We start from the raw sequence: 24,696 nt of genomic DNA, 5'->3' as shown, positions 1-24,696 counted from the left end.
TCAGGGATTTCAACAACCGATACAGTAAAATCTGAAAGAGAAAACTGCCAATCAAAGATGCTTACCTTTGCACCCCTCACAGGTCAGTGCATTATAGTGGTATCCAGACGCTCTGTCTCCACAAACAACACACAGCTCATCCCCTTTGATCCTCCCTGCTGACGCGCCCATGCGCGGCTTCTTTGTTACAGGCATCTGTGCTACCTCAGTCTCTCCCTGGTAGAGAGACTCAGCTGGCATTCGCCTGAGTTCATATATTCCAGGAGAGTACCACTCTTCAGGCTGCTGGGGGTAGAAACCCAGGTTGGAATAATAGGATGATGAGGAAATCTGTGGTTGAACTTGGGGAAACTGAACATTGCTGTATTGAGAGTATGGTTCCACTTCCAGGTTCTGTCCCAGAGGACCTGCCACTTGTTCTGTTAAAACACCTGAACAAAAGTGACAACAAAACTGGAATGAATGTCATCATTCTGGAAATTAGAGAGGCAGTTTGGCGTAATGGTTAGGAGTGTGGGCTCTAAGAAAAGATTGAAACATTTAACTACATAAAAGTTTACAACTTTCTAAGAGTATATATACATAATATAATTAAATGACAAATTAAAAATGTTCTGCAACATAGAGGACAGAGTCATCTCACTAATGTATAAACAGCTCTTGAAAACCAATAAGAAAACATTTGAGAAGCTATGGAAAAAGGGATAAAGGAAAGGAATAGTTTTAGAAATATAAACGTAAGTGTTTTGTAAACGAAAAAATGTGCTCACCTTTGCCAATAATTAAATTTAAATTGAAACTAAAACATTACCATTTTCATCTTCAAATGTGTGAGAGTTTAAAAAGTTTGATTATACACACTGTTGGGGAAACAAATACTTTTTGGTGGAAATTTGTGAATATTTTCCAGTTTTTTAAACTTCAATGTCCTTTTAACCCAGCATAAATCTTCCACTGCTTGAAAATTTATTTTAGAAATATCCTTGAACCTCTATGAAAAAGTGTTTTGTAAAAATATTCACTTGCAGCAAATTTGCAGAGCCATAAATTGGAAAACAATCTAAATATTCATCCATATGAGTCTGGTCAAATAAATTTGTTATATCCATACACTGAAATATTAAGTAGATGTAAAACAATTATTTAGATTTCTATGTGCTGTCATGGAAAATTTCTACAATAAGGTGCTATATGAAAAAGGCAAGCTATAGACCAATGTGTATATTCACATGGGTATTAAACACTAACGGGGTGTGTGTGTGTGTGTGTGTGTATGTGTGCAGGTGTGTGTGCGCAAAGGCAAATTTCTGCATGATACAGAAGAAAGTAAGTGGTGGTGACTGTGAGAAGTGATATTTTTACATTATATTCTGGGAGAGAAGATTGCATAATTTTTTTACTGTTTGTAGTTTTTGCCATGTGTATATGTATGCGTTATTTTAATCATTATAAAACAAAGGAGGAGCTTTAAAAAAAGAATACAGTGCCTGCAATCTATCTACTGTATTCAAATTCCTGCTCTGTTACTTACAATCTGTGTGCAGCTGGCAATTCCTTAATGTCTTTAAGTTGCAGTCTTCTCCTAAGAAAACAGAGAATAATAATACCTACCTCACTGGGTTGATATAAAGATTATATGAGATAATGTGTGCCAAGTGCTTTGCCAAATGTTTGGCACACAGGAAGTGCTCGATAAATTATAGCTGACTTAAAATAGGAATAATAATTATTATTCTTACTACCATCATTATTAAAGGAGCCCCTTATTTAGAAAACCTCTAGGTAATAGAAAACCATCAGGTTATGAAAACGCTTCTATTTCCTGGAAACATCAACTATGGCTCTTTAGAAAATAAAAATATTTAAATTATGCAAATGCTGAAAAAATAGACATAAATAAGAGATAGGAAAGTTTACAAATGTGTCTGACTCTTCCAAATGTTGTCAGACAATTTTAGACCAAAATTCCAGTTCCATCTCTTACGAACAGTGGGACTTTGAGCAAATTATTCAAACTATTGATAAACATCGGTTTTCATGGCAGCAAGTTTGGGATGATAACATCGATATCAAGGGTTAGGCTGAGGAATGAATGAGATGATACAGATTCACAGTTCCTTATCTGAAACCCTTGCAGTCATATGTGTTTTAGAAGTCAGAATTTTCAGGATTTTAGAACAGAATACTGTGCTATTTATATATCCCTCCCAGCACAGTCTGGAACAGAACCCAGAGTCAAATACAGCAATATTTTCCACAGTGAAATATATGAATATTCACAGTCAGTGCAGTAAGTAAAGACTATAAATAGTTTCACATTCATTCAGGTCAGGTTCTGTCATCAAAAAAGTGTGTGCCAAACTTTTAGAAAAACGTGGTTTTTTTTGGGGCTTTGGGGATTTCGAATTGGCAATGCTCTTTGCTGTGCTCAAAAGATAGTTGAAACGATTACTATAATTATTATGATTACTATCACTATATTTTGCAGAAAACTTTTATAGAGTTCTTTGTAGCGGCAGGCACTTGTATGTTCTCATTTATTTCTCACAAAACCCTATGAGTTAGGTAACATTATTATCCCCCACTTACAAATGAGTACCATGAGACACGTAGAAGTCAAGCAACTTTACTCCTACCTACCTAAGTAGATGCGATTTGAGCTCTAGGAGTCTAATCTCAAAGTCCATGCACTGAATTGCTGCTCTCTGGGGGTGATTTCAGGTGTGTGATGCTAAAAAACATGATATTCAAAGCCCCTCTCTGCACCTCCTACTTGCGTTTGTTACCCCCTTCTCGGCCTCCGCTTGCATATAACGGGCCTGCAGGTTTCTGCATGACCCTACCCTTGCTTTCTTTTCCAGCCATTTTGCATGTTTGGATGTCTCTGTTTCTTGAATGTGCCTTGCTGCTTCCAGACTCAGGATTTCTCCCACCTGCTGCTTCCTGAGCCTGGAATGGTTCTCAACACAGCCAACCCCTCCCAGGGCTTCATCTCATTAATGTCCACTTATCTGTACATTCCCTGTAGGTATTGCTTCTCTTGGGAAGTTTTCCCAACAGAAGAGGTTTCCAGGTCCCTGGGAGTCATGTTCCTGAATCTACTTACATGGCATTTAAAAACCGTTACTTACCCTACCTGGGCTCCCTCTGTTTATCTGTAAAGAAAAGACTCCACCCTAGATGATCTTCTAAATCTTCTTTATATCTAAAAGTCTCCATAAGTATATGACTAATAGTTTATGAACATTAGAATTCAGGGCTTTTTACACTGGCAAAGTTCAGAATATACATATTACATGTTGAAAATAATGCTTTCTTCTTTAACCCAGGAAATGATTGACAGAGCACATGGTATACAGTATCTGTACAAAAATCAATTTCCTTTCCTTCTGTCTGACTTATCCATATAAAAATAGCATAGGCCAGGTACAGTGGCTCATGCCTGTAATCCCAGCACTTTGGGAGGCCGAGGTGGGTGGATCACGAGGTCAAGAGACTGATACCATCCTGGCCAACATGGTGAAACCCCATCTCTACTAAAAATACAAAAAAATTAGCTGGGCTTGGTGGTGCGTACCTGTAGTCCCAGCTACTTGGGAGGCTGAGGCAGGAGAATCACTTGAACCTGGGATGTGGAGGTTGCAGTGAACCAAGATCACGACACTGCACTCCAGCCTGGCAATAGAGCAAGACTCAATCTCAAAAACAATAACAAAACAAAATAAACAACAACAACAAAAAAGAGTATGTCTAACGGACAAAATATTTTAGAAATGGTGCCTTGTCTTACCACCACAAAATGGAAGGGGAAAAATATGGAACTATTACACAAAAAGAAAAGATAAAAATAAGCAAAATCCTGATCTATTTCATCACCAAATACGATGAAAATTTCTGGAGTGAACGGAATTGAAAAAAACTAAAAAGTATTAAAAGCATTTAGTTTCACTTACACTTAGATTTTATCCTCTAACCTATCTTATTCCCTTAACTCCCCTTCCTCCCTCAGCCCAATTTCTCTCTGCCACAGCTCTAGTAAGGATAAGTAATTTGCCCAAGATCAAAAACCGATAGAATCTGGATTCTGTAGCATCCAAGGAAATGTGTACAGTTTTTTTTTCTCCTCATATGACAATTCTAAAATCTTTAAGCATTATTTCAATAAAACAATTATTTTCATAATCAAGAAACACAAAGGAGTCCCAAGTCAAGTCAGATAATGATATCACTGTCATATCACTCTCTGGAATAATCTAGATCAGAATGGAAAGTTTTCACAAAGATATAGATAATATCATGCTAAAAGAGTAGGACATCAGTAAAAATATGAGAAAAGTACACAATAATATTAAATAATACTTCTATTCTTGGCCAGATGCATTGGCTCATGCCTGTAATCCCAACACTTTGGGAGGCCAAGGTGAGTGGATCACCTGAGGTTAGGAGTTCAAGACCAGCCTGTCCAACATGGTGAAACCCCGTCTCTACTAAAGAAACAAAAATTAGCTAGACATGGTGGTAGGCATGTGTAACCCGGCCACTCGGGAGGCTGAGGCAGGAGAATCACTTGAACCTGGGAGGCAGAGGGTACAGTGAGCCAATATCGCGCCATTGCACTCCAGCCTGGGTGACAGAGTGAGTCTCCATCTCAAAAAAACAAAACAAAACAAAACAAAACAACAACAACAAAAAAACCTTCTATACTCAAAGCCCATTCACTTCTAGCATTTCATAGTGTGTCCCCTAAATCTCCACAAATAGAGAAGTAATTACGCAGGAACCTTACAACCAAAGAACCAGCATGGCCAACATATTCCAAAATGGTTGGACTAGGACAACTTCCACCATTAACTGACCGTGAGATCTTAACTGCCTAAGCTTTTCCTATTTCAATCTCTTCTGTAAAAATGGGACTGTTGCTATCTCAGAAAATAGTTCTGAGTGTAAAATACGGTTGTTGAGAAGCAGTTTTGGTAAGTCGAGTGTCATTAAAAGAGATGTTTCCTAAAGAATCTAGCAAAATCCTGATTTTAGTGATAGTTAATTGATAGTTAATAAGTAATTATTAACACATAGTCTGTCTTGATGATATAAGTATTAGGATAGTTCTTTCATTACAAATATATATTTATAAACATATGCTCATGCTCTCTGTGTGTGTGTGAGTGTGTGTGTATGTGTGTGTGATAAACACTTGCTATTTAGCAGTCACTGTGTTAGGGTCTGAGGATATGAAAGTGAAAAGACACATATGAAGGCCCAGCCTTTCTCTTGTTTGTGTGTTTTGGGAAGTGGGGATGTCAATGGTTGGGACAAAAATAAGTAAACAAGTAAACAAATACAACATTGTCTGGCAGAAAATAAGATGTGGAGGGAATAGAGGTGTTTGACTTTAGAGTATGTTTTCTGAAAAGGTAAATTTATTTCTGTTTTGATACAATTTAAAAGGGAAAATACATATTAAAATTTACATTTAGGAATTTTTATTTTGGAATTAGTCTATCAAAGAGTATGAGAATTAGGATTCCTTTGTGATGGTTCTCCATGAAAGTTTAGGAAAGAGTTCTTAAATGAGAACACATGGATGGACTCCAGGGGAGTCTGAGAAGCCCTGAAAATAAAGTAAAATTTTTCTAGATAGACAGTCTCCAGGTTTCAACACCTTCTCTAAAGGAGTGTCATCTGAGGGAACTTTCTGAGGTGATAGAAGGGTTCTATGCCTACCAATACGGTAGCCACTAAACCACATAGGGATATTGAACCCTTGGAATGTGGCAAGTGATACTTAGAGTCTGAAAGTTAAATTTTATTTAATTCTAAGTTAAAATTTAAAGTTGAATAGCCACATGTGGCATATTAGCCAGTGCAGCTCTAAGGAGTCTGGGACCAGAACCACTGTACCCCCAAATGGGAAATCAGGTTTGCATAAAAACAATGGCACTCTCCCATAATCTCACAGTGAGTTTCTGATGCTCCTAAGAAAGGGTCCAGGTTATATCCAGCTTTTCATCCCTGGCAGAATGCTGACCACAGTAAATGTTTAATGAATGTCTCTGTTGAATTGCAGTGCCTAGAAAAGTTGCTTTTTCTGCCTTACTTTATTTCTTAATCCATGGTTTCTTCACTAAACGGCAAGGCTTTACCGCAAAGTTGTTTGCTATTCCTGGCATTGGGCCTTTGTGATGTTAGTGCCTCTCCCTGCCTTGTCAGCTGATCACCTACTTCTGGTCACCTATAGCAGGAGGCCTGCCCCAGTTCCCCCAGGTGGAATTCACCTCTCCTACCTCTGTACACACTTCTATTATGGCACGTATTGGAAGTATATACAATCATTTCTTTTGTTTACAGGCTTATCTTCCACGCTGAACTTGAGATGGTATGAGATACTGCCTAAGAGTGCCCTCTGAGCAGACAAATCTGGATTCAATTCACCCACAACTTGTTCGGGATATGAACCTGGGAAAGACATGGAACTTCTTTAAGCTTCTGTTGCTTCCTTTACAAAGCTGAAATAATGTAGTGCCTGCATGAGAGGCTATAATAAAGATGAACTAAGACAAAGAATATAAACTGCATAGTGCCTGACACCACATAAACATGCATACTTTTGTGATTGTTGTGATTCGTCTGTGAACTCTTTGATGGAAAATATTAGATTATATTCTCTTCTTTATATTCCTGGCATCTAACTCAATGCCTGACACATAGTAAATGTTTATCAAATGTTGGTTAAATTGAAGTAAATGGGAAATTTGCTTCCCTGGCCTTCCAACTCATTTCCATTTCTAAATACGGTGTCGATCACTTTTAAACATCACATTTAAACAAAATGGTATGCTACCAAGTCTATGAGCAAAAACATGTTCACAATGATCAGTTTTATAAAAATTATTCGAGTTTTTTCTTGCTGGAAATTTAAAAGATGAATTTCTGTTTTAAAAAATATTAAAATGTGATTTACATTATACTGTTTTAATTATAATCTATGTTTTAATTCAGAGAAAACCAAGAGCCTGGGCCTAAAGCTCAACTCTGTGCTTATCTGATTTTTTATGGACTGTTGGAAGAAACCTGTTGTGAAACTACTTCATTAATTTGTGTTTCCCAAACTCTTCATTTATTTTACCACAACCTACAGTTTTAGATACATTTTATCTCATATCCCCTGTACATACTTATACATATGTAACTGAAACAAGATTTCATGAAATACCACTTGTCTTTACTCCTTGAGGGACACTCTGGTATTTCTATTCTATTATGTTCTAATCCAGTTTTTAATGCTGGTCAGAAGACACTAAATAGATTTTGTGATCCCCTGGGAACTGAGACTTGCCATTTTAGGAACACTGCATTAAACAATGTGTGTTAAAATGTTTTTTCAAGTGTCCACTGATATCAATGTTAGAACTGTCTAATGTTTGGTTTGGAAGAATAGTGATAATTTGACATAATAATCTATGAATAATTTTAAGGGAAGCATCCTTAGATTTCATCCCAATAAGATATTCGTCTGTTTAGAATCCAATAAAAATCACTCCAACCCAAACTCCCACCTCAGTCTTCTGGGTCTGACTGAGCCACCATCTTTGACAGACATCTGTTACTGTCATCTCCAACCAAAGCCCCCAGATTTCCTCAGTCCATTTGCAAGAGCACGACCTGAGAGCACCTGTGAACGGTGTCCTACCTTTTGCGGGCTTCATACTCATCATTTCCGTGAAAAATCCTGACGGTGTACAGCTGCAGTGAGGACTAATTTGAATTGGATTTTCTAACTCCTGAAACTGCATTACCATTCTTAGCTTATTCACAGCAACTGAAAATGAGACTAGGTAAGGAGTGAGAGAGGACAGAGGTTGTGTGGTTTACTGATTAACTTCATTACGGAGCAGAATATTTGTAAATGTTTATGAGAAAAGTCCTCAATGCCAAATTGCCTAGTAAGCTGGAAACCAGTCTCTTAGATAAACATTTTGGGGGAGCACTTTTCCAGTTTAAGAACTTTTAGAGGGTAGGTTTCTGTTCAGTGGCTCTAAAACTGGATTTGGAGGTCAAGTGCCATGCTCCAGGTCCTGACATTTGTTCCCATCAAAAGGTGGCAGAATGGTATGATTTAAAATGGAAGCATTTTAAAGCATAATGCTTGATGTGATTTGGCTGCGTCCCCACCCAAATCTCATCTGAATTGTAGCTCTCATAATTTTCATGTGTTGTCGGAGGGATCCAGTAGGAGATAATAAAATCATGGAGTTGGTTTCCCCGACACTGTTCTCGAGGCTGTAAGTCTCACAAGAGCTGATAGTTTTATAAAGGGTTTCCCCTTTCGCTTGGCTCTCATTCTCCCTTGCCTGCCACCATGTAAGACATGCCATCTGTAGTCCCAGCTGCTCGGGAGGCTGAGGCAGGAGAATGGCGTGAACCCAGGAGGTGGAGCTTGCAGTGAGCCGAGATTGGGCCACTGCACTCCAGCCTGGGTGACAGCACGAGACTCTGTCTCAAAAAAAAAAAAAAAAAAAAAAAAAAAAAAAAAGACATGCCTTTCAGCTTCCACCATGATTGTGAGGTCTCCCAAGGCATGTGGAACTGTGAATCCATTAAACCTTTTTCTTTATAAATTACCCAGTCTCGGGTACGTTTTCTTTTTTTAAGATGGAGTCTCACTCTGTCCCCCAGGCTGGAGTGCAGTGGCAGGATCTCGGCTCACTGCAAGCTCCGCCTCTTGGGTTCACGCCCTTCTGCTGCCTCAGCCTCCCGAGTAGCTGGGACTACAGGCACCCATCACCACGCCCGGCTAATTTTTTCTGCATTTTTCGTAGAGACGGGGTGTCACTATGTTGGCCGAGATGGTCTGGAACTGCTGACCTCATGATCTGGGGTTACATCCCAGTAACCCCATTATAAGTTGCAAATATCATAAGTAAAATGCATTTAATGCACCAAACCTACCAAACAGCATAGCTTAGCCTAGCCTACCTTACATATGCTCAGAACACTTACATTAGCCTACAGTTGGATAAAATTATCTAGCACAAAGCCTCTTTATAATAAAGAACTGGATATCTCATGTAATGTATGCAAAACTATGCTGAAAGTGTCTCTTTCACACCATTGTGAAGTCTAAAAATAGTAGGTTGAACCATTGTAAGATGAGGATGTATATATGTTGAAGCCTTAAACCCGAGTACCTCAGAATGCGACCTTATTTGTTGATAGGGTCATTACAGAGAAAATCAAATTAAAATTAAGATCCAATATGACTTGTATCCTTATAAAAATTGGAAACTTGGTTACAGAGACAGAAACACAGAAAGGGAAGTTGATGTGAACACATAGAGAGGAGACGACCATCTGTGGGCCAAGGAGAGAGCCCTGGAGCAGATCCTCCACCCACAGCCTTCAGGAGGAGCCAACCCTGCTGACAATTTGATTTTGGACTTCCAGCATCCAGAACTATGAGATAATTTCTGTGGTTTAAGCTACCCAGTGCATGTTACTTTGTTACAGCAACCCCAGCAAACTAATACATCCAGGCTGTCTTGGCACTTATTGGCTCTGTGGACAATGGACAAATTCCTGAACCATTTTCTGCCTTGATTTCCTTGGTTGTAAAACAAGGTTGATAACTATATAACCTCAAAGAATTATATGTGATTATTAACTAAAATAGTATTTATAAAATGCTTAGCACAACAGATGGCTACCCGTCATCACTATGTTGATGTTGATTGCTCAGCTTTGGACTCATGTTGTACCTTGGGTTGCTTATTGAACAGGAATAATTCTATTTTTTACTCTGCAGCATAACTTTTGGACATCAAGCTTAAGTCTACTGGTTGTTTTTTAAAAATGAGGGCTTTAGAAGGGGACTCAGTTGATCCAGAGTGGAGCCCAGGCATAATGTAGCCAGATGCACTGTGTAACTTTACGTGAGTCTCTCAGCTTCTGTGGGCCCCATTTGTCCACATCAATAGATGGTAAAACACAGATAATAATTCTTGCCCTACTTAGGCCTGTTCTGCAGATAAAATGAGATAGTAAATATGAAAGCAGTTTTAAAAGGCAAAGGTGAGCTATACAAGTGGAATAATCATTGCTAAGACATTTCTATAGCCTTCACAAGTTTCCAAAGTGGTTCTATATGCATTATCTCATCAGATCTTCACTTGCACTCTTTGAGGGAGGTATTATTTCTAATTTCCACTATCTTTAAACCTATTTCTAAATATATATATATATATTTATATATATATATCTATTATATCTATATATATAAATCTAATATATCTAATATATCTATATATATCTAATATATCTATATATAAATCTATATATTTAGAAATACATATATTTTTTTATTTTATTTTATTTTTTATTTTTTATTTTTTTATTACTATACTTTAAGTTCTAGGGTACATGTGCATAACGTGCAGGTTTGTTACATATGTATACTCGTGCCATGTTGGTGTGCTGCACCCATCAACTCATCAGCACCCATCAACTCGTCATTTACATCAGGTATAACTCGTCATTTACATCAGGTATAACTCCCAATGCAATCCCTCCCCACTCCCCGCTCCCCGTGATAGGCCCCGGTGTGTGATGTACCCCTTCCCGAGTCCAAGTGATCTCATTGTTCAGTTCCCACCTATGAGTGAGAACATGAGGTGTTTGGTTTTCTGTTCTTGGCGATAGTTTGCTGAGAATGATGGTTTCCAGCTGCATCCATGTCTCTACAAAGGACACAAACTCATTTTTTATGGCTGTATAGTATTCCATGGTGTATATGTGCCACATTTTCTTAATCCAGTCTGTCACTGATGGACATTTGGGTTGATTCCAAGTCTTTGCTATTGTGAATAGTGCTGCAATAAACATACGTGTGCATGTGTCTTTATAGCAGCATGATTTATAATCCTTTGGGTATATACCCAGTAATGGGATGGCTGGGTCATGATTTGTCTATAGTCATCCCATTAGTAAGGTATGAAGCTGGGACTTTAACCCAGGTCTTCTGACTCAAAATCCCGTGGTGGAAAAACTAAGGTACACTTGCTGTAATTACCAAGAAAGAGGAAAAGAGTGGTGGTCTATAGGTATATTTCAGTTTGAATTGCTTGATCAACGGTCGCCATCTGCAAAACCATTTTCAGTTCTCAGTTTACTTCTGACCTCATTCTCCCCTCCTCACAATCCCAGAGCTATCCTTGCCCTGAGAGGATCATAGGTGAAAGAGCTACCCAAAGGATATGAAGCTAGACGAATGATTCAGAATTTTCCATTTCAAGAATTCTCCACTGAGTTTTTCACTGGCCAAAATAAACGGACCTGTTGGTTGCCCTCAGAAACATCTATACTAGATAAGAAATGAGCAGGATTATTTAGTTGACTCAGGAAACTCTTGTTGCTGAGTGAAATTCACACAGAATGTTCTCATAACAAGACAGATTGGGTACCTTTGCATTTCTCTTAGGGATGATCAATTGCCTCATATTATTTTTTCCCTAAAAATTGATTTTTTTTCCTGAATATATCTGCTGTCTGAAACAGTAACCACTAGCTATGTATGTCTATTTATTAGTCTCTTTTCACACTGCTATAAAGAACTATCCAAGACTGGGTAATTTATGAAGAAAAAAGGTTTAATTGACTCACAGTTCTACATGGCTGGGGAGGCCTCAGGAAACCTACAATCACGGCAGCGGGTGAAAGGGCAGCAAAACATGTCCTCAAAAGGCGGCAGTAGAGAGAGTAGGAAGGGAAAAGCACCACACACTTATAAAACAACCAGATCTCGTGAGAACTCACTCACTATCGTGAGAATAGCATGGGGAAACCACCCCCATGATCCAATCACCTGCCACCAGGTCCCTCCCTCAACATGTGGGGATTACAATTTGAGATGAGATTTGGGTGGGGACACAGAGCCAAACCATATCAGGCTATTCAAATTAAATTAAATTAGAGTCAGTTCCTCAGTCACACCAGTCACATTTTAAATGTTCAATAACCACACGTGAATAGTGGCTACCGTATTGGACGAAGTAGATCTAGAACATTTCCTTCATCACAGAAAGTTCTATCTGATGGCACTGTTTGGCACAATATTTGGGAGCACTGTGAATGTTGTATCCCTCATGCTGAGTGGGGCATCAGTTATGAAGGCATGAAAAAAGGGAGGTCCCAGAGTAAATGTTGGCAATGCTTTTTTTCTGAGAACTATCCCTCAGAACAGACATGGTCAGCAGACTTTAAAGGAAGATAATCTTATTGAAAGACCTTCCCAGTTGAGAAGGTGAATAGAAGTATTCTCTAAGCCTGGAGACCTAGACATTTGATTTTGTTTCCTTGTCCTGATTATATTTCAGTTGCCTACTTACTAATTATGGAATGTTTAGCACATTATTTAACATCACTAAATATTCATTTTCACACCATAAAAGGGGAATAGTAATGGTTCCTACCTTATAGGTGTGTTGTGAGAGTGAATTTTAGTGGCAAATAGAGTACTTGTGATGTGTCAGGCATTCTTCTTATCACCCTATTAAATAAGGCAAGTAATTTGCACAAAGTTAAGGAATTTGTCCAAGACCACAGGGTAGTAGATGGCAGAGATTGAAATCAACCCAGGAAATCTGTTAACAAACCTAAAATGTATTTAGCTTGATATCTGACACATGAATTTCTATAAAGCACTCAAGAAATACTAGCTGTTATCATTACAGTTATTTTTATTGTTGTAAGTTAATATATTTGCAATATGATTTTATAGTCAATCCTTTTCAACTTGCATCCCTAAGAATCTGTTTCTTAGCCTGCAAGGTTGAGAGCTAAGGCCTAGACTGCAGTGGAATCACTCACCAACTGGCCAACTCTCTGACTCATTGCACACCTTTTCCAAACTCTGCAAGCCCTAGCTGAAAGAAGCAGTAATCTATTTTGTAATAAGAAAAGGCTCATTCAATATTTCTTTCCTTCTCCCATTTCTTTACTCCACTAACAAGAGAACCAGATCTGAGATTCCTTGGGAAAGAAAAAACCAAAGTCACAGTAAATTAAATGCCTTAGAGATTGCTTGCAGCTATGGAAGAGCTGTGGAGAAGAAACAGCAGTGGCAAAATATTTCAAGTATGCTAAAGCAAAGCTTCATTTTATCTGAGATAATGGTATCTCGCCATCTTTTGGAAACTTTCAACTTTAATTCACCCAAGAAGTCAGAACTACATTCACTTGAGTTGAATTCAGTGAGATGGAAAAATACCTGAAATCAAATGTCAGAAATATTCTACAAAACTGCATCTCAAAACCTTTAATTGCATTTTAAAACATCTGACTGATTCTGTAACATCTGGAAGATTCTTTTAATTTAAGCATAAGTCATAGAGAAGAAGCAGATTTCAAAGTGAGTGTATTCTGATACAAAGAAAGCATGAGGAGGCTGAGGAGGGAGGATGGCTTGGGCCCAATAGTTCAAGGCTGCAGTGAGCTCTGATTATGCCACTGCACTCCAGCCTGGGTGACACAGCAAGGCCCTTTCTCTATAAAAATAAAGAAATAAAGCACACCCTGAGAAAATGGACATACACAGCTGAGTGAAGCATAAGGTAATGAGAAATAGCCAAAAGAAGTGAAAGGGATTAGGATCTACCTCCTGACACTTGCTAGGCCTCAATCAGAATGGGGTTCTGGAAAGACTATTAGATACAATATTAAATGCAATACAAGACATGGATTCCAAAGCTGTTGTTAACAATGTAATAATGCAAACGTGAGATAGAATATGTGTTCCCTCCTTAGGGTACCCAGAAATTTATTTACATATTGTTTGCTTTTGTTTTTTTTTTGTTTGTTTTGTTTTTTTGTTTGTTTGTTTTTTGAGACTGAGTCTTACTCTGCCGCCTAGGCTGGAGAGCAGTGGCACAATCCCATCTCATTGCAACCTCTGCCTCCTGGATTCAAGTGATTCTCCTGCCTCAGCCTCCCAAGTAGCTGGGATTATAAGCATGCGCCAACACATCCAGCTCATTTTGTATATTTAGTAGAGATGGGGTTTCACCATGTTAGCTAGGCTGGTCTCAAACTCCCGACCTCTGGTCATCTGCCTGCCTTGGCCTTCCAAAGTGCCCAGCCTTATTTACATATTGTTGATTCTCTCTGGCCCCTTGAAAGTTCTTTGCACTCCACAATGTTGAGATTAGCAGTACTTCCTTCTTTTAATGAGTGGAATGGTGTTTATCAACAATTTAAAATGTAACAACTACATTTCAAACTCTGGATTAATTGTAACAGTTTAGGATGCCTTGCAGCTTACAGAGCACTTTCCCATACAGCCCATTCCTTCCCCCCAACAACCTGTGAAGTGTGACATTATTATCCTCATTTTACAGGAGCAAAAACAAGGTCAGAGAATCTCACTTGCCTCTGAGATTTCAGTTCCCTCTATTTTATTCCTTATTTCCATTCCCAGTGTCACTGTGCTACGTGAATCAGGAACCACTGTACCAGGAGCATTGGTTGTGGGAGGATAAGACTGTACTTTCTCTTGCTGCTTCTCTTATTGTTGGAATGCTTTGTCTCTTAATTTAGTCTTTAAGTTTTTGTAAGTTTTGAGTTTTTAAACCATAATTTGCTAAAAGTAAATATAGACTTTAGTTAATATACCATCTCCTATCGTATTCACTCTGTCAAATGGTGGGTAGCTGTGGACTTTGTCATTATTACTTTTTATTATGCACTAGTTGCATAAAACCTTGCCTTATTCATTCAACAGAGACGCCTTTTTTATCCACTAAATTAATCTTTGACCAAGCTTCCTGGCTTGCAGGATCTCCCAGAGGAAAAGAGACAAATCTCTGTGTGGTAACTGTGTCCTTCCACCCCCAGGTCTCTATGTGGTTTCAGTTACCGATGGGCTAGATTCCCATCTGGATTTATCAGGGATGTCTGGCAACAGAATAAATTAAAGGACTTCACGGAGGTGATTCCAACCCCCATCTCTCTAATTCCATTCTGTCCAAGTTTCTTTTCTTCTTTTTCTGGTGGTGCTGTCACATCCCTTCAGCCCATCTCTGATCTGGGCCATATCTGTGGCAACTGATCATACACGAGCTCAGATGATGACCGCAGGCTGACCGCCTGTCATTTCAAGAGCATGCCGCCCATCCCTATGCTTTCTGCCCAGGACTTCTCTAATCTCACAGGAGACAGCTTGGCCTGAGCTCAAAACCAGTCCAGAAGTGCGGGGAGTTAATGCCGCCTGGGGTGACGCTCAACCAACGGGGGGGTCAGGGGCCAGTTAATATTAATATATGCTCCAGTCCCTGACCCTTCTGCTGACAGTTCTCTGTGCTACTCCCAGTGGCATCAAGCTGGCCTCACCCACAGCAGGGATCTTGACAACTGACCTCTTTTGTTTTCCCTCCTTCCCTGTCACATCACCCACTCCCTCGCCTCTGCTCCCCCATCACCTCTCACATAAACTGCCTTCACACAAGTCCTCATTTGGGCTCTGTTTTTTGGAATAAACATTACAGGGGTGAAGACATTTCCCCTTCACTCTAAGCAAAGCCTTTGAAGAGTGAGGGACCCATGGTCACCTCTAGAAGAAGCTGCAGGTTATCACTGAAAAGGTCATTAGTGTCTCCAGCACCCAATAGTGAGTGCTTGTCAGTGTTTGTCTTCAGGTCACCTTCTAAATGCCTTAAAGATGTCATTGAATTACGGCCTTTATAATAACCTGCAGTGAAGGGAACCATGCCCAGGACCACCTTAAAAGGACTTGTTGAGCCATGTACCAGGTGAGAACCATTGAGTCACCACTTCCTGACATGGACAACGGTAGCATTTTTGTAGACTCAAATATTTAACCTAGATGGGATCCTAGAATTCTCAGCCTGATAATCTACCTTTACCAATTGAACTTGAGTGAGTTGTTCAAGGTTGCACAGCTGGTTAATGGGAAAGCAGTTGTCTACCCCTAAATAAAAACAAGTAGAAGACAAGGCCTTTCTGAGTCCATTCCAGACTTTGGGCCTTTGCACTTGGTATTGCCTTCTCTTCAGGCTGAGCTCAACTGTGGACTCCTCAGGGGCCTTTCCTGACTATACCACTTAGAGCAGCCTATCCCTCCAGACACTAGGGCATCACTCTATTTTGTTGCTTTCATAGCATGTATCACTACCTTGGGCATCTTTAGGTCCAAATAAGATATAAAAACGATATTATTTTGTTTATTGCTTTATTTACAAGTTTATTGTGAGTTTGTTCTGTACTAGGATCTTGCCTGTCCTATTCCCTGCTTTATTCCAAGGCCCAGCATATTGTCAGTGCCCGATATTTGAAGAGAAGAAATGACAGCTATCTGTAGACTATTCCATTAACCTTGTTTGCCCTTATTGTAACAACATGACTGCTGTTTTGAATGCACAGTTAACCACTGGAAAAGAGTCCAGCTTTCTGGGAAGTTGAACCCATGGATTAAAGCTTCTGAACCCCTGGGATAGCTTAGACCCAGGAGTACTGAGTTAGGCCTGTGGGCTACTCATTCATGGGCCAGTCTTTTCCCTGATGCCTTCCACTCTAAACACATGAAGGGGCCATAGAAGCCATCAGTGTCATCATGACACACAAGAAGATGAGGAAGAGGAATAAAGGAATCAAAATTTTCTTCATCCTCCCCTTTGGCATACCTTTAGCTCAGGTATGATTTTGTTTTTGTTTTTCTTGAGATGAAGTCTCGCTCTGTCACCAGGCTGGAGTGCAGTGGCGCGATCTCGGCTCACTGCAACCTCCGACTCCCTGGTTCAAGTGATTCTTCTGCCTCAGCCTCCCAAGTAGCTGGGATTATAGGCATGCGCCACCATGCCCAACTAATTTTTGTATTTTTAGTAGAGATGGGGTTTCACCATGTTGGCCAGGATGGTCTCGATTTCCTGACCTTGTGATCTGCCCACCTGGGCCTCCCAAAGTTCTGGAATTACAGGTGTGAGCCACCACACCCAGCCTAGCTCAGGTATGCTAAGTGGAGTGAGACTGAGGGCCTAGGGAAAAGAGATTTGAAAATAATGTTAAACTTGGCTCTACAGCCTAGTGGAGAAAAGGAAAAGGAGTCCTAATGGTCGCACATGGTCAGATTAGCTTACCAGAAGAGGGGACCAGATGAAGAGTTGAGGAAACTGCTCCAGCGAAGAATTATAGCTGTGCATTGCAGCTCATGCAGCTCATGCTATATGTTCTCAGAAACCTTAAATGCAGTGTTAGGAAATGGAATAAGAATGTGGTCCAGCAAAAAAGAGAGAGGAGAGAACCACACCATAAAAGCAGAAGGCACAGTGCTTCCTTAGCAATCATTTTGAGATGCTTCTAACCTGATGGCATCTTCATGGTTTTTTCCGTATTTACTGACATCTTTTTCACCTTATGGCTGCAGAAATCACCCTGAAATCTTGTGTGCTGGCTAAAAATTGGGCTAGCTTGGAAGGAAAACACTACAATTTTTTTGTGTGTGTGTACAAATTGGAGCTGAATAGATTGGTTTATGAATCATGAGGCCTAAGCTCAGAAATCTCAGCCTACAGTCATAAAATTTTCCAGCAGGAAATGGCAGTTTTTATTTGAAAAAAAAAATCTTAAGTGGAATTTTTCTTTATCTGTGGTATATGCCAACAGTCCTAATTATTCTGTGAGTTCTGATTGCTAGAGGAAAAAATCATTAAGATGTCTATACATTGATTTTGTTCTGAGGAACCATAGAAGGGGAGGCAGGACAGAAGCAAATGGTGAAGTGGCTAGACATGGAGGCAGGGCCTGCCACTGCCCTTGACTGCATCTACAGGATGAAGATAAGCCAACTGGAAGAAATAAGATGCAGCAAGTACTTGGGAGAACTGGCATTTAATAAATAATTACTGCTGCCTTTGGTCTCTCTGAGAGTTACTGATCAACATCTGTTTTTTCCCTAAACCTCTTTTTCCTTTCCTTTCTATTATTTATTACTGGACTCTTATTTATCAAGTGCCTACTAAATATGCACTGAATAATAAAATATTAATGAAATATGGTCACTGCCCTTAAATGCATTTGTACTGTATGGAGGCAGGTAGACATGTAAATAATTATTACAAATAATGATCCCTTTTCGGAAATGGCCTAATCAGCTATCACACACTAAAGTGTTAATGACTAATAGGTAACAGCACAAATTATTAATTAACAGGTCCCAGGAATATCAGCAAGCAAATAAGCAGTCATGCCTTCATACATTGAACTTTGAGGAACTTCTAGTGTTTGCATTTTCACTATTATGGTATATCATGGCCCATATATTAACGTAGGGTGAAAACTGGGAGCATCCTAGGCTCCCAGCAGGGCCATTATGCAGAAGGGAATTATTTTAACACTGGCAGAAAGGCTCCCTGCCCCACCCAAAATATTGCCTTGGCTGACTCTTTGTTAATGTTCTCAGTTGAAACTCTTTATAATGAGATGTTTTTCATAAATGCATAAAGTGGAGCAATATATCATTTTATGGTATCATCTAGTTACAGATCTACTGAAAACTACTTAGTACAAGTCGTCCTCAATCCTGCTTAAATGACTAATCCTGACACTGTGCCATAGATCCCCCAGGACCGGAGGAACTGCAAAAGGAAATCTGCCCAGCTATAACCTAAGTAAACTCAGCCTTTAATAGGTATCATATTAAGCCATAAGAATCATGATTTCATAGTTTAGTACCTGCTATAATAATATTGGAATTAGCCTTAGAGCAAGAATCGCTTTCTACTCCCTGCTCTGTTAATTATCTAGCCTCGTGGCCTTGAGCAATTCACAAAGCTTTTGCAGTCCTCATCTATAAAAATGAAGACCATTAGGTTCTATGAATCCAAGGTCCGATCTTCCTCTAACCTTGCAGAGTAGCTAACATTGATTGAGTACTTAGAAGGAACAAAAACATGTTCTTGACTCTGGGTTGGACTCATCATCTAGGCATTTCCTCATGTATTCCCAAATCATAGTTTGTTCTTAGTGACGTTCAAATGAACTTGACAACTTACCAAATAAATTTTCAGAAAAAGAAAATTCATCTGTGGTAGGCAAATGGGAGTGTTCAATGAGATTCATTTTTGATCCCATCCAAATTTTTCAATTGAAATGCACTTTCTTTATGGTGGCCTTCAAAAAAAACTCCTGAAAGGAAAATAAATAAATAGAGTTTGTGACTGTGGGGATGGGGTACAGCTCGGTTAGGAAAGCTAGGGAAGGAGAGAGTGAGATCGTTTACAAGAGTACAAATGGCTCCCTTTGAATGCATTTTACTATAGCCTTTCTGTATATCTCTTTTCTCAATATTTATCATTTTTATACTTCATTTGGACCTAAAAATGCCCAAGATATGTGCTTTCATAGGAGATACTCTCTAATTTATCTGAAAAAAACATCATATGTTTTCATTCAAATTTCAGCCTTTGGGAGATTTGGGCAAGATATGATGACATTTTGACTATGTCTTTATTAGAAAAAAGAAACATATATAAAAGGCCTTGATTTAAAATGACATGAATCCGTCCCAGCTACTTGGGAGGCTGAGGCAGGAGAATGGCGTGAACCTAGGAGGTGGAGCTTGCAGTGAACCGAGATCGCGCCACTGCACTCCAGCCTGGGTGACAGAGTGAGACTCCATCTCAAAAAATAAATAAATAAATAAAAATAAATAAAATAAAATCAGATGAATCCATGATTCATTATCTTAAACTTTATTCTAAAGTGGAATAGGTTTTTATAAATATTAATAGTGATTTAAAGCCACTTCCTACTGGAATTTTTTTTTACTATCTAGGCATTATGTCAGCAGATCAGAAAATCAGAGATCTTCCTTATATCTGCCTTTTAGAGGACATTTCAGGGGCTTTCATTTTCACTGTCATGATCTACCTTGGTCATGTATTGATCTGGGGCTTTTTAAAAAGATACAGTAAAAAGAAAAATAATGGTAAATCTCACCAAAGTGTCTGCAGTTTCATCTTGAGGAAATGTCCAGAAGAAATCCAGGAACCCAAGAGAAGCAGTGTTCACTTTGAGCTATGTCTCTAGGTCTTCTTTTCTTCTTTCACTCCTTCCACAATGTTTTCTACCTCCCTAAAGAAGTAATGTGAAAGGATAAATAATTAAAAGTGATAATGTGTGCTATCAGAATCTCTTTTCCCAAGCTGTTTTCTGATGATGATTTTCAAACCTTTTTTTTCTGTCTCCACCAAGACATGACTTTATTTACAAACAAACAGCTATCTATATTTGCTGCCCAGGAAGAGAATATAGTGGGTTTTTTGGATAAGTATGTATTTCATTAGTATTTACCCACTATTCACGTCTCTCTTTCTCTCTCACTCAGCAAATGTCCTAGCTCAAACAGAAGTGAGTTTCAGATGCACTTGGCTTCTGGGAAGGTAGTGCACCAGAAAACTGTTTGCTTCATTCATTCATTTATTCATGCTTGCAACAAATATTCAGTGAGCATATATTCTGGACTAAATTCTGTGCTAGATATTTGAAGATAAAATGGCAACAGGAAAATAAACATTCATGATCCATGACATCAAGCTTAATTAGGAATAAATATTAAACAAATAATCACACAAATACACAGATGATTATATATTGTCATGAAAGCTGTTTATGAGGGCGAAGAACAGGATGCTGTAACAGAGAGGTTTGGATGTGAAGAGATAGGGAGTCAAGAGATAGAGAAGTAGCTGAAGGAGGATGCAGTTTCAAGGGCAATTTTTAAAGATAGGTGATACTAGAGCATTCTGCACTGATGGGAAAACACCAGAAGGGAACCAGCTGAAGAAGCAAGAATGAGGGAGAGTCTCCTGAGAAGAGACACAAACTGTGTCCACTGTCAGGTCCAAGCATATCTGGGTCCCTCTGGTAAACCAGTGGTATAGCCTATCAAATTCCACCACGCCCTACTGCCAAACTCTACTATCCATTAATATAAGGGGCTTGGTGGGAGAAAATCCATTCTAAACTCATGGGGAGCTAAGGACCATGAACTTCACCCCAAAGGAAAGCCTTAGCCTTAGAGACATGTGTAATTTTCAGTGTAGCTGTGTTTGACCAACCCAAACTAGATTCAGGAGACCTTCCTACCACCCAGAGGTGAGAAGAAAAGGGTTGTAAATAAAAATGAAGTCTGGAAACATTGAGGTATAAGGCAGAGCCTTCCAATGCAACAAGCAGAAGAGAGAGAGCTCATTTCAACCTCACCCTCATCCTCAAACAACTCTGCCATATGTCACAGTGGAACTTTGAACCCAAGAGGGCTGGGCAACAGAGGTGCCCAGCAGGGGAATCATGACTACTGGTTGGGCACTGCTCTGCCCCATGGACACAAAATGGAGTGGAAGGAACAGCCAGAGCACACCTAGTTATAAACATGAAGAGACCCCAAGGCACTCCTGAAATAACTGGGGAGTTGTCGGGGAAGGAGGCTCTGATAGGGAGCTGGAGGTCCTGAAGAGTAACTCAGTAAAAGTTGAGTTTCTGGCTAGGGACAGTGACTACTGCCTGTAATCCCATCACTTTGAAAGGCCAAGGCAGGAGAATCACTCAAGCCCAAGAGTTCGAGGCCAGCCTGAGCAACATGACAAAACCTCATCTCTACTAAAAATTAAAAAATTAGCTGGGCATGGTGATGCACACCTGTAGTCCCAGCTAGACTACTTGGGAGGCTGAAGCAGGAGGATCACTTGAGCCTAGGAGGTCGAGGCTGCAGTGAACTCTGATCATGCTACCGCATTCCAGCCTGGACGACAGAGCTAAAGTCTCAAAAAAAAAAAAAAAAAAAGTTGAGTTGTTGTTATTAACAGAACCTCATTCATACTCACAAGCTAGTTGAGGACTAGGGAAATTCAAATTTCAGTATGTACATATCAATTGTATAAGGATATATATAATGTGTATATATAAATACATATTGAATCATGATACTACATGTATATACGTGCCTGTATATTATATGATAACTGGACTTAAACACTCCCACTCTGCATCAAAATTTAGGCAATTATTGTTTTAGAGCTTCTCCTATTTTGGGAATAGGAAATTCCACCATTTCCCATAATAATATTTTCCAGGAACTCACAATGTGAACGGTCAGAAAGTTTTCCTAATATTCAACCCAAGCTTATACTCTGTAACTTAAAACCCATTTCCTCTGGTCTTTAAAAATAGAATATCACAGCTCTGTGACTCTGACTTTAGGTTTCCCTCTGTGCTCTCCTTGTCTCTGTCTTTTTTAACCTTGAGCCATGTTCAGCAAGCTCCCCTGTACTTCCACCACACATTACAGCTTTTTAATATTTTCCAGGCACACTCATCTTCATTTTGGATTCCTGTGATATATTTTTTTCAATACATTCATATATAAACTTGGCACCTTCAAATCAAGTGCCTGGCATACAGTCAGCCCTCAAGAAATGTTGGCTCTATTAAATTACCTGCATTTATTGTTTTTCTTGCTTAGTTCTGCCAAATTCTATGACATTTGACTTGCTCTTCCTGGAGAAATGGTATAAGCCCTATTGGCAAAAAAGCTTAGGACATAATTTATCACTTGCTCTCCAAATGAAAAGTCCAATTCCTCTAATTCTGCATCATTTAAGTTATTATCCCTGATTGGAGACCCACCATATGAATGCCCCTGATTAGCTAACAGCAGAACTCTCTAGAATCCAGATAGCAGGGTCCACTCAGGTCAGATTCATTGGGTTTACAATTCCTGAATGGGCTTTAAAAAAAAAACTCTAATTTTTGAAATGGTAACACAAGCCCATGGTAAACAATTCAAATAGTATACTGAAAAAAGTCTTCCCAGTTCAGACACCCATTTCCCTTACCCAAATACTGTTACAATGGCTAGTTCCTTGTGTATCCTTCCAGAATATTCTCACTCTTCAGTATAAAAGAGCCTTTAAATACTGTATTGAAAACCAGAGTTCGTAAACTATTGCCTGCAGGCTAAAGCCGGTTGGCTGCCTGTTTTTGTGTGGCCTGAGAGCTTAGAATGGTTTTACATTTTCAGATGGTTAAAAAAAACTGAAAGAAGAATATTTCGTGACACATGGAAATTATATGAAATTCGTATTCAGTGCCTATAAATAGTTTAATGGTACACAGCCACACTCACTTGTTTATGGAATATCTATGGCTCTTTTCTCCCTACAGTAGCAGAGTTGAGTACAGTAGTTGCAACATAAGACTGCACAGTTCAGAAACCCACAAATATTTACTATCTAGCCTTTTACAGAAAAAGTATGTTAATCCCTGTCTTAAACAAATAACAGAAGGGATTCAAACAATCAAAGTAGTATTAGAGGTAAACTATTAATAAATGTAAAGAGTACCTTGGGGATGTAAACCCACTTAATTAAATATATCTCATAATAGTCAGATTTTCTTTACCTCTTAACAGCTTCTTACTGAGATTAGCAGCTTTAGCCTATTTGCCAAGAGCTTCCATATACGTTATTTGTCTAATTACGGTTACTTCGGTGCCCTTCTTTCTCTAATACTCTTCACTTTCATGTCGGGGAAGGAACTGCAATAGAAGAACTCCCAGGAGACCCTTGACTTTAGCTTGAAGTCTTTCTTTTTTCCTTCAAATCCTCCCTTCCATAAAAGGAGTCATGTTACAGGTTGAGAATAAGCTCATTTAACCTTTAAAAGACCCTTGAAAAACAATATGCTCCTTCAACACACTTTTTGGGTTGACATCTAATGTCTTTCACTAAAAAATAAAATAGTTGCAAGAAATATGATTTCTGACATATTATAAAAATTGACATTTTTACATGTTGTTGCATTACTTTTAAATAATTCAATTAAATCTCAATATCACAGCAACTTTATACCCTCCCTTATCCTTTTAAGAAATAGATGAAGTTATTCTTTAACAGCTGGAAACTTTTTAATCATTTCTGTTCTTCCTCAAGTTTATATTTCATTCCATTCACTTCACGACAGAATTTTATCCTAAGGTAGCATACGTCTACAGTGAGAGTCTGTTATTGGACATTTTATCATATTTTCTGCCACTAAAATATGTATATAAACTTGAATTTTTTTCATTTCTAGTGACTTTAAGATTTTAAACATTTTTTAAGTTTTCAGGATTTACTTTATGACTAGCTATTATGAGTACCCATTTAATCAAAATTATGCCTTGTCCATTACACTGTCTCTACAAATGAGGCAGCTCATTCTCCAGGCCAAAAGGCACAAGTAGAGAAAGCAGTCTATTGCAGAGGAGAGAACACCAGATCAGAAAGGAAAACAACATTATGGCCGGGTGCAGTGGCTCACGCTTGCAATCCCAGCACTTTGGGAGGCTGAGGTGGGTGGATTACTTGAGGTTGGGAGTTCCAGACCAACCTGGCCAACATAAGAATAATAAAAATACAAAAATTAACCAGCCATGGTGGCGCAGGCCTGTAATCCCAGCTACTCAAGAGGCTGAGGCAGGAGAATCACTTGAACTTGGGAGGCAGAGGTTGCAGTGACCCGAGATTGCACTACTGCATTCCAACCTGGGCAACAGAGTGAGATTCTATCTCAAAAAGAAAAGAAAGAAAGGAAAACAACACTGTCAGGTGATAGCCATGGTCAACAGTTGGCAGAACACATGAAGTAGAGGAA

The 24,696-nt window shown here is 39.1% G+C and overlaps 1 protein-coding gene across 7 annotated transcripts in view; it reads right to left on the bottom strand.

Annotated features, from left to right (window-relative positions):
• Nucleotides 1-24,696, bottom strand: part of NR1H4 (nuclear receptor subfamily 1 group H member 4) — an 85,553-nt gene that overhangs the window by 46,317 nt on the left and 14,540 nt on the right. For 2 of the 7 annotated variants that reach the window (XM_050746627.1, XM_050746628.1), the window contains exons 2-4: nucleotides 20,002-20,136; nucleotides 19,056-19,188; nucleotides 66-431 (exon numbers count right to left, since the gene is read on the bottom strand). In XM_050746627.1, the coding sequence (XP_050602584.1) occupies nucleotides 66-431; nucleotides 19,056-19,134 (445 nt within the window). In that variant the 5' untranslated portion in view covers nucleotides 19,135-19,188; nucleotides 20,002-20,136. Of the gene's footprint in view, nucleotides 1-65; nucleotides 432-1,531; nucleotides 1,583-7,690; nucleotides 8,358-19,055; nucleotides 19,189-20,001; nucleotides 20,137-24,696 lie in introns of those variants that run through there. The other 5 variants (XM_050746624.1, XM_050746622.1, XM_050746623.1 and 2 more) reach the window with 5 other exon arrangements.

This window comes from Macaca thibetana, chromosome 11 (assembly GCF_024542745.1).
Source record: "Macaca thibetana thibetana isolate TM-01 chromosome 11, ASM2454274v1, whole genome shotgun sequence".
Lineage (NCBI taxonomy): Eukaryota > Metazoa > Chordata > Mammalia > Primates > Cercopithecidae > Macaca > Macaca thibetana.
This window is presented reverse-complemented; position numbering and strand designations above follow the sequence as displayed.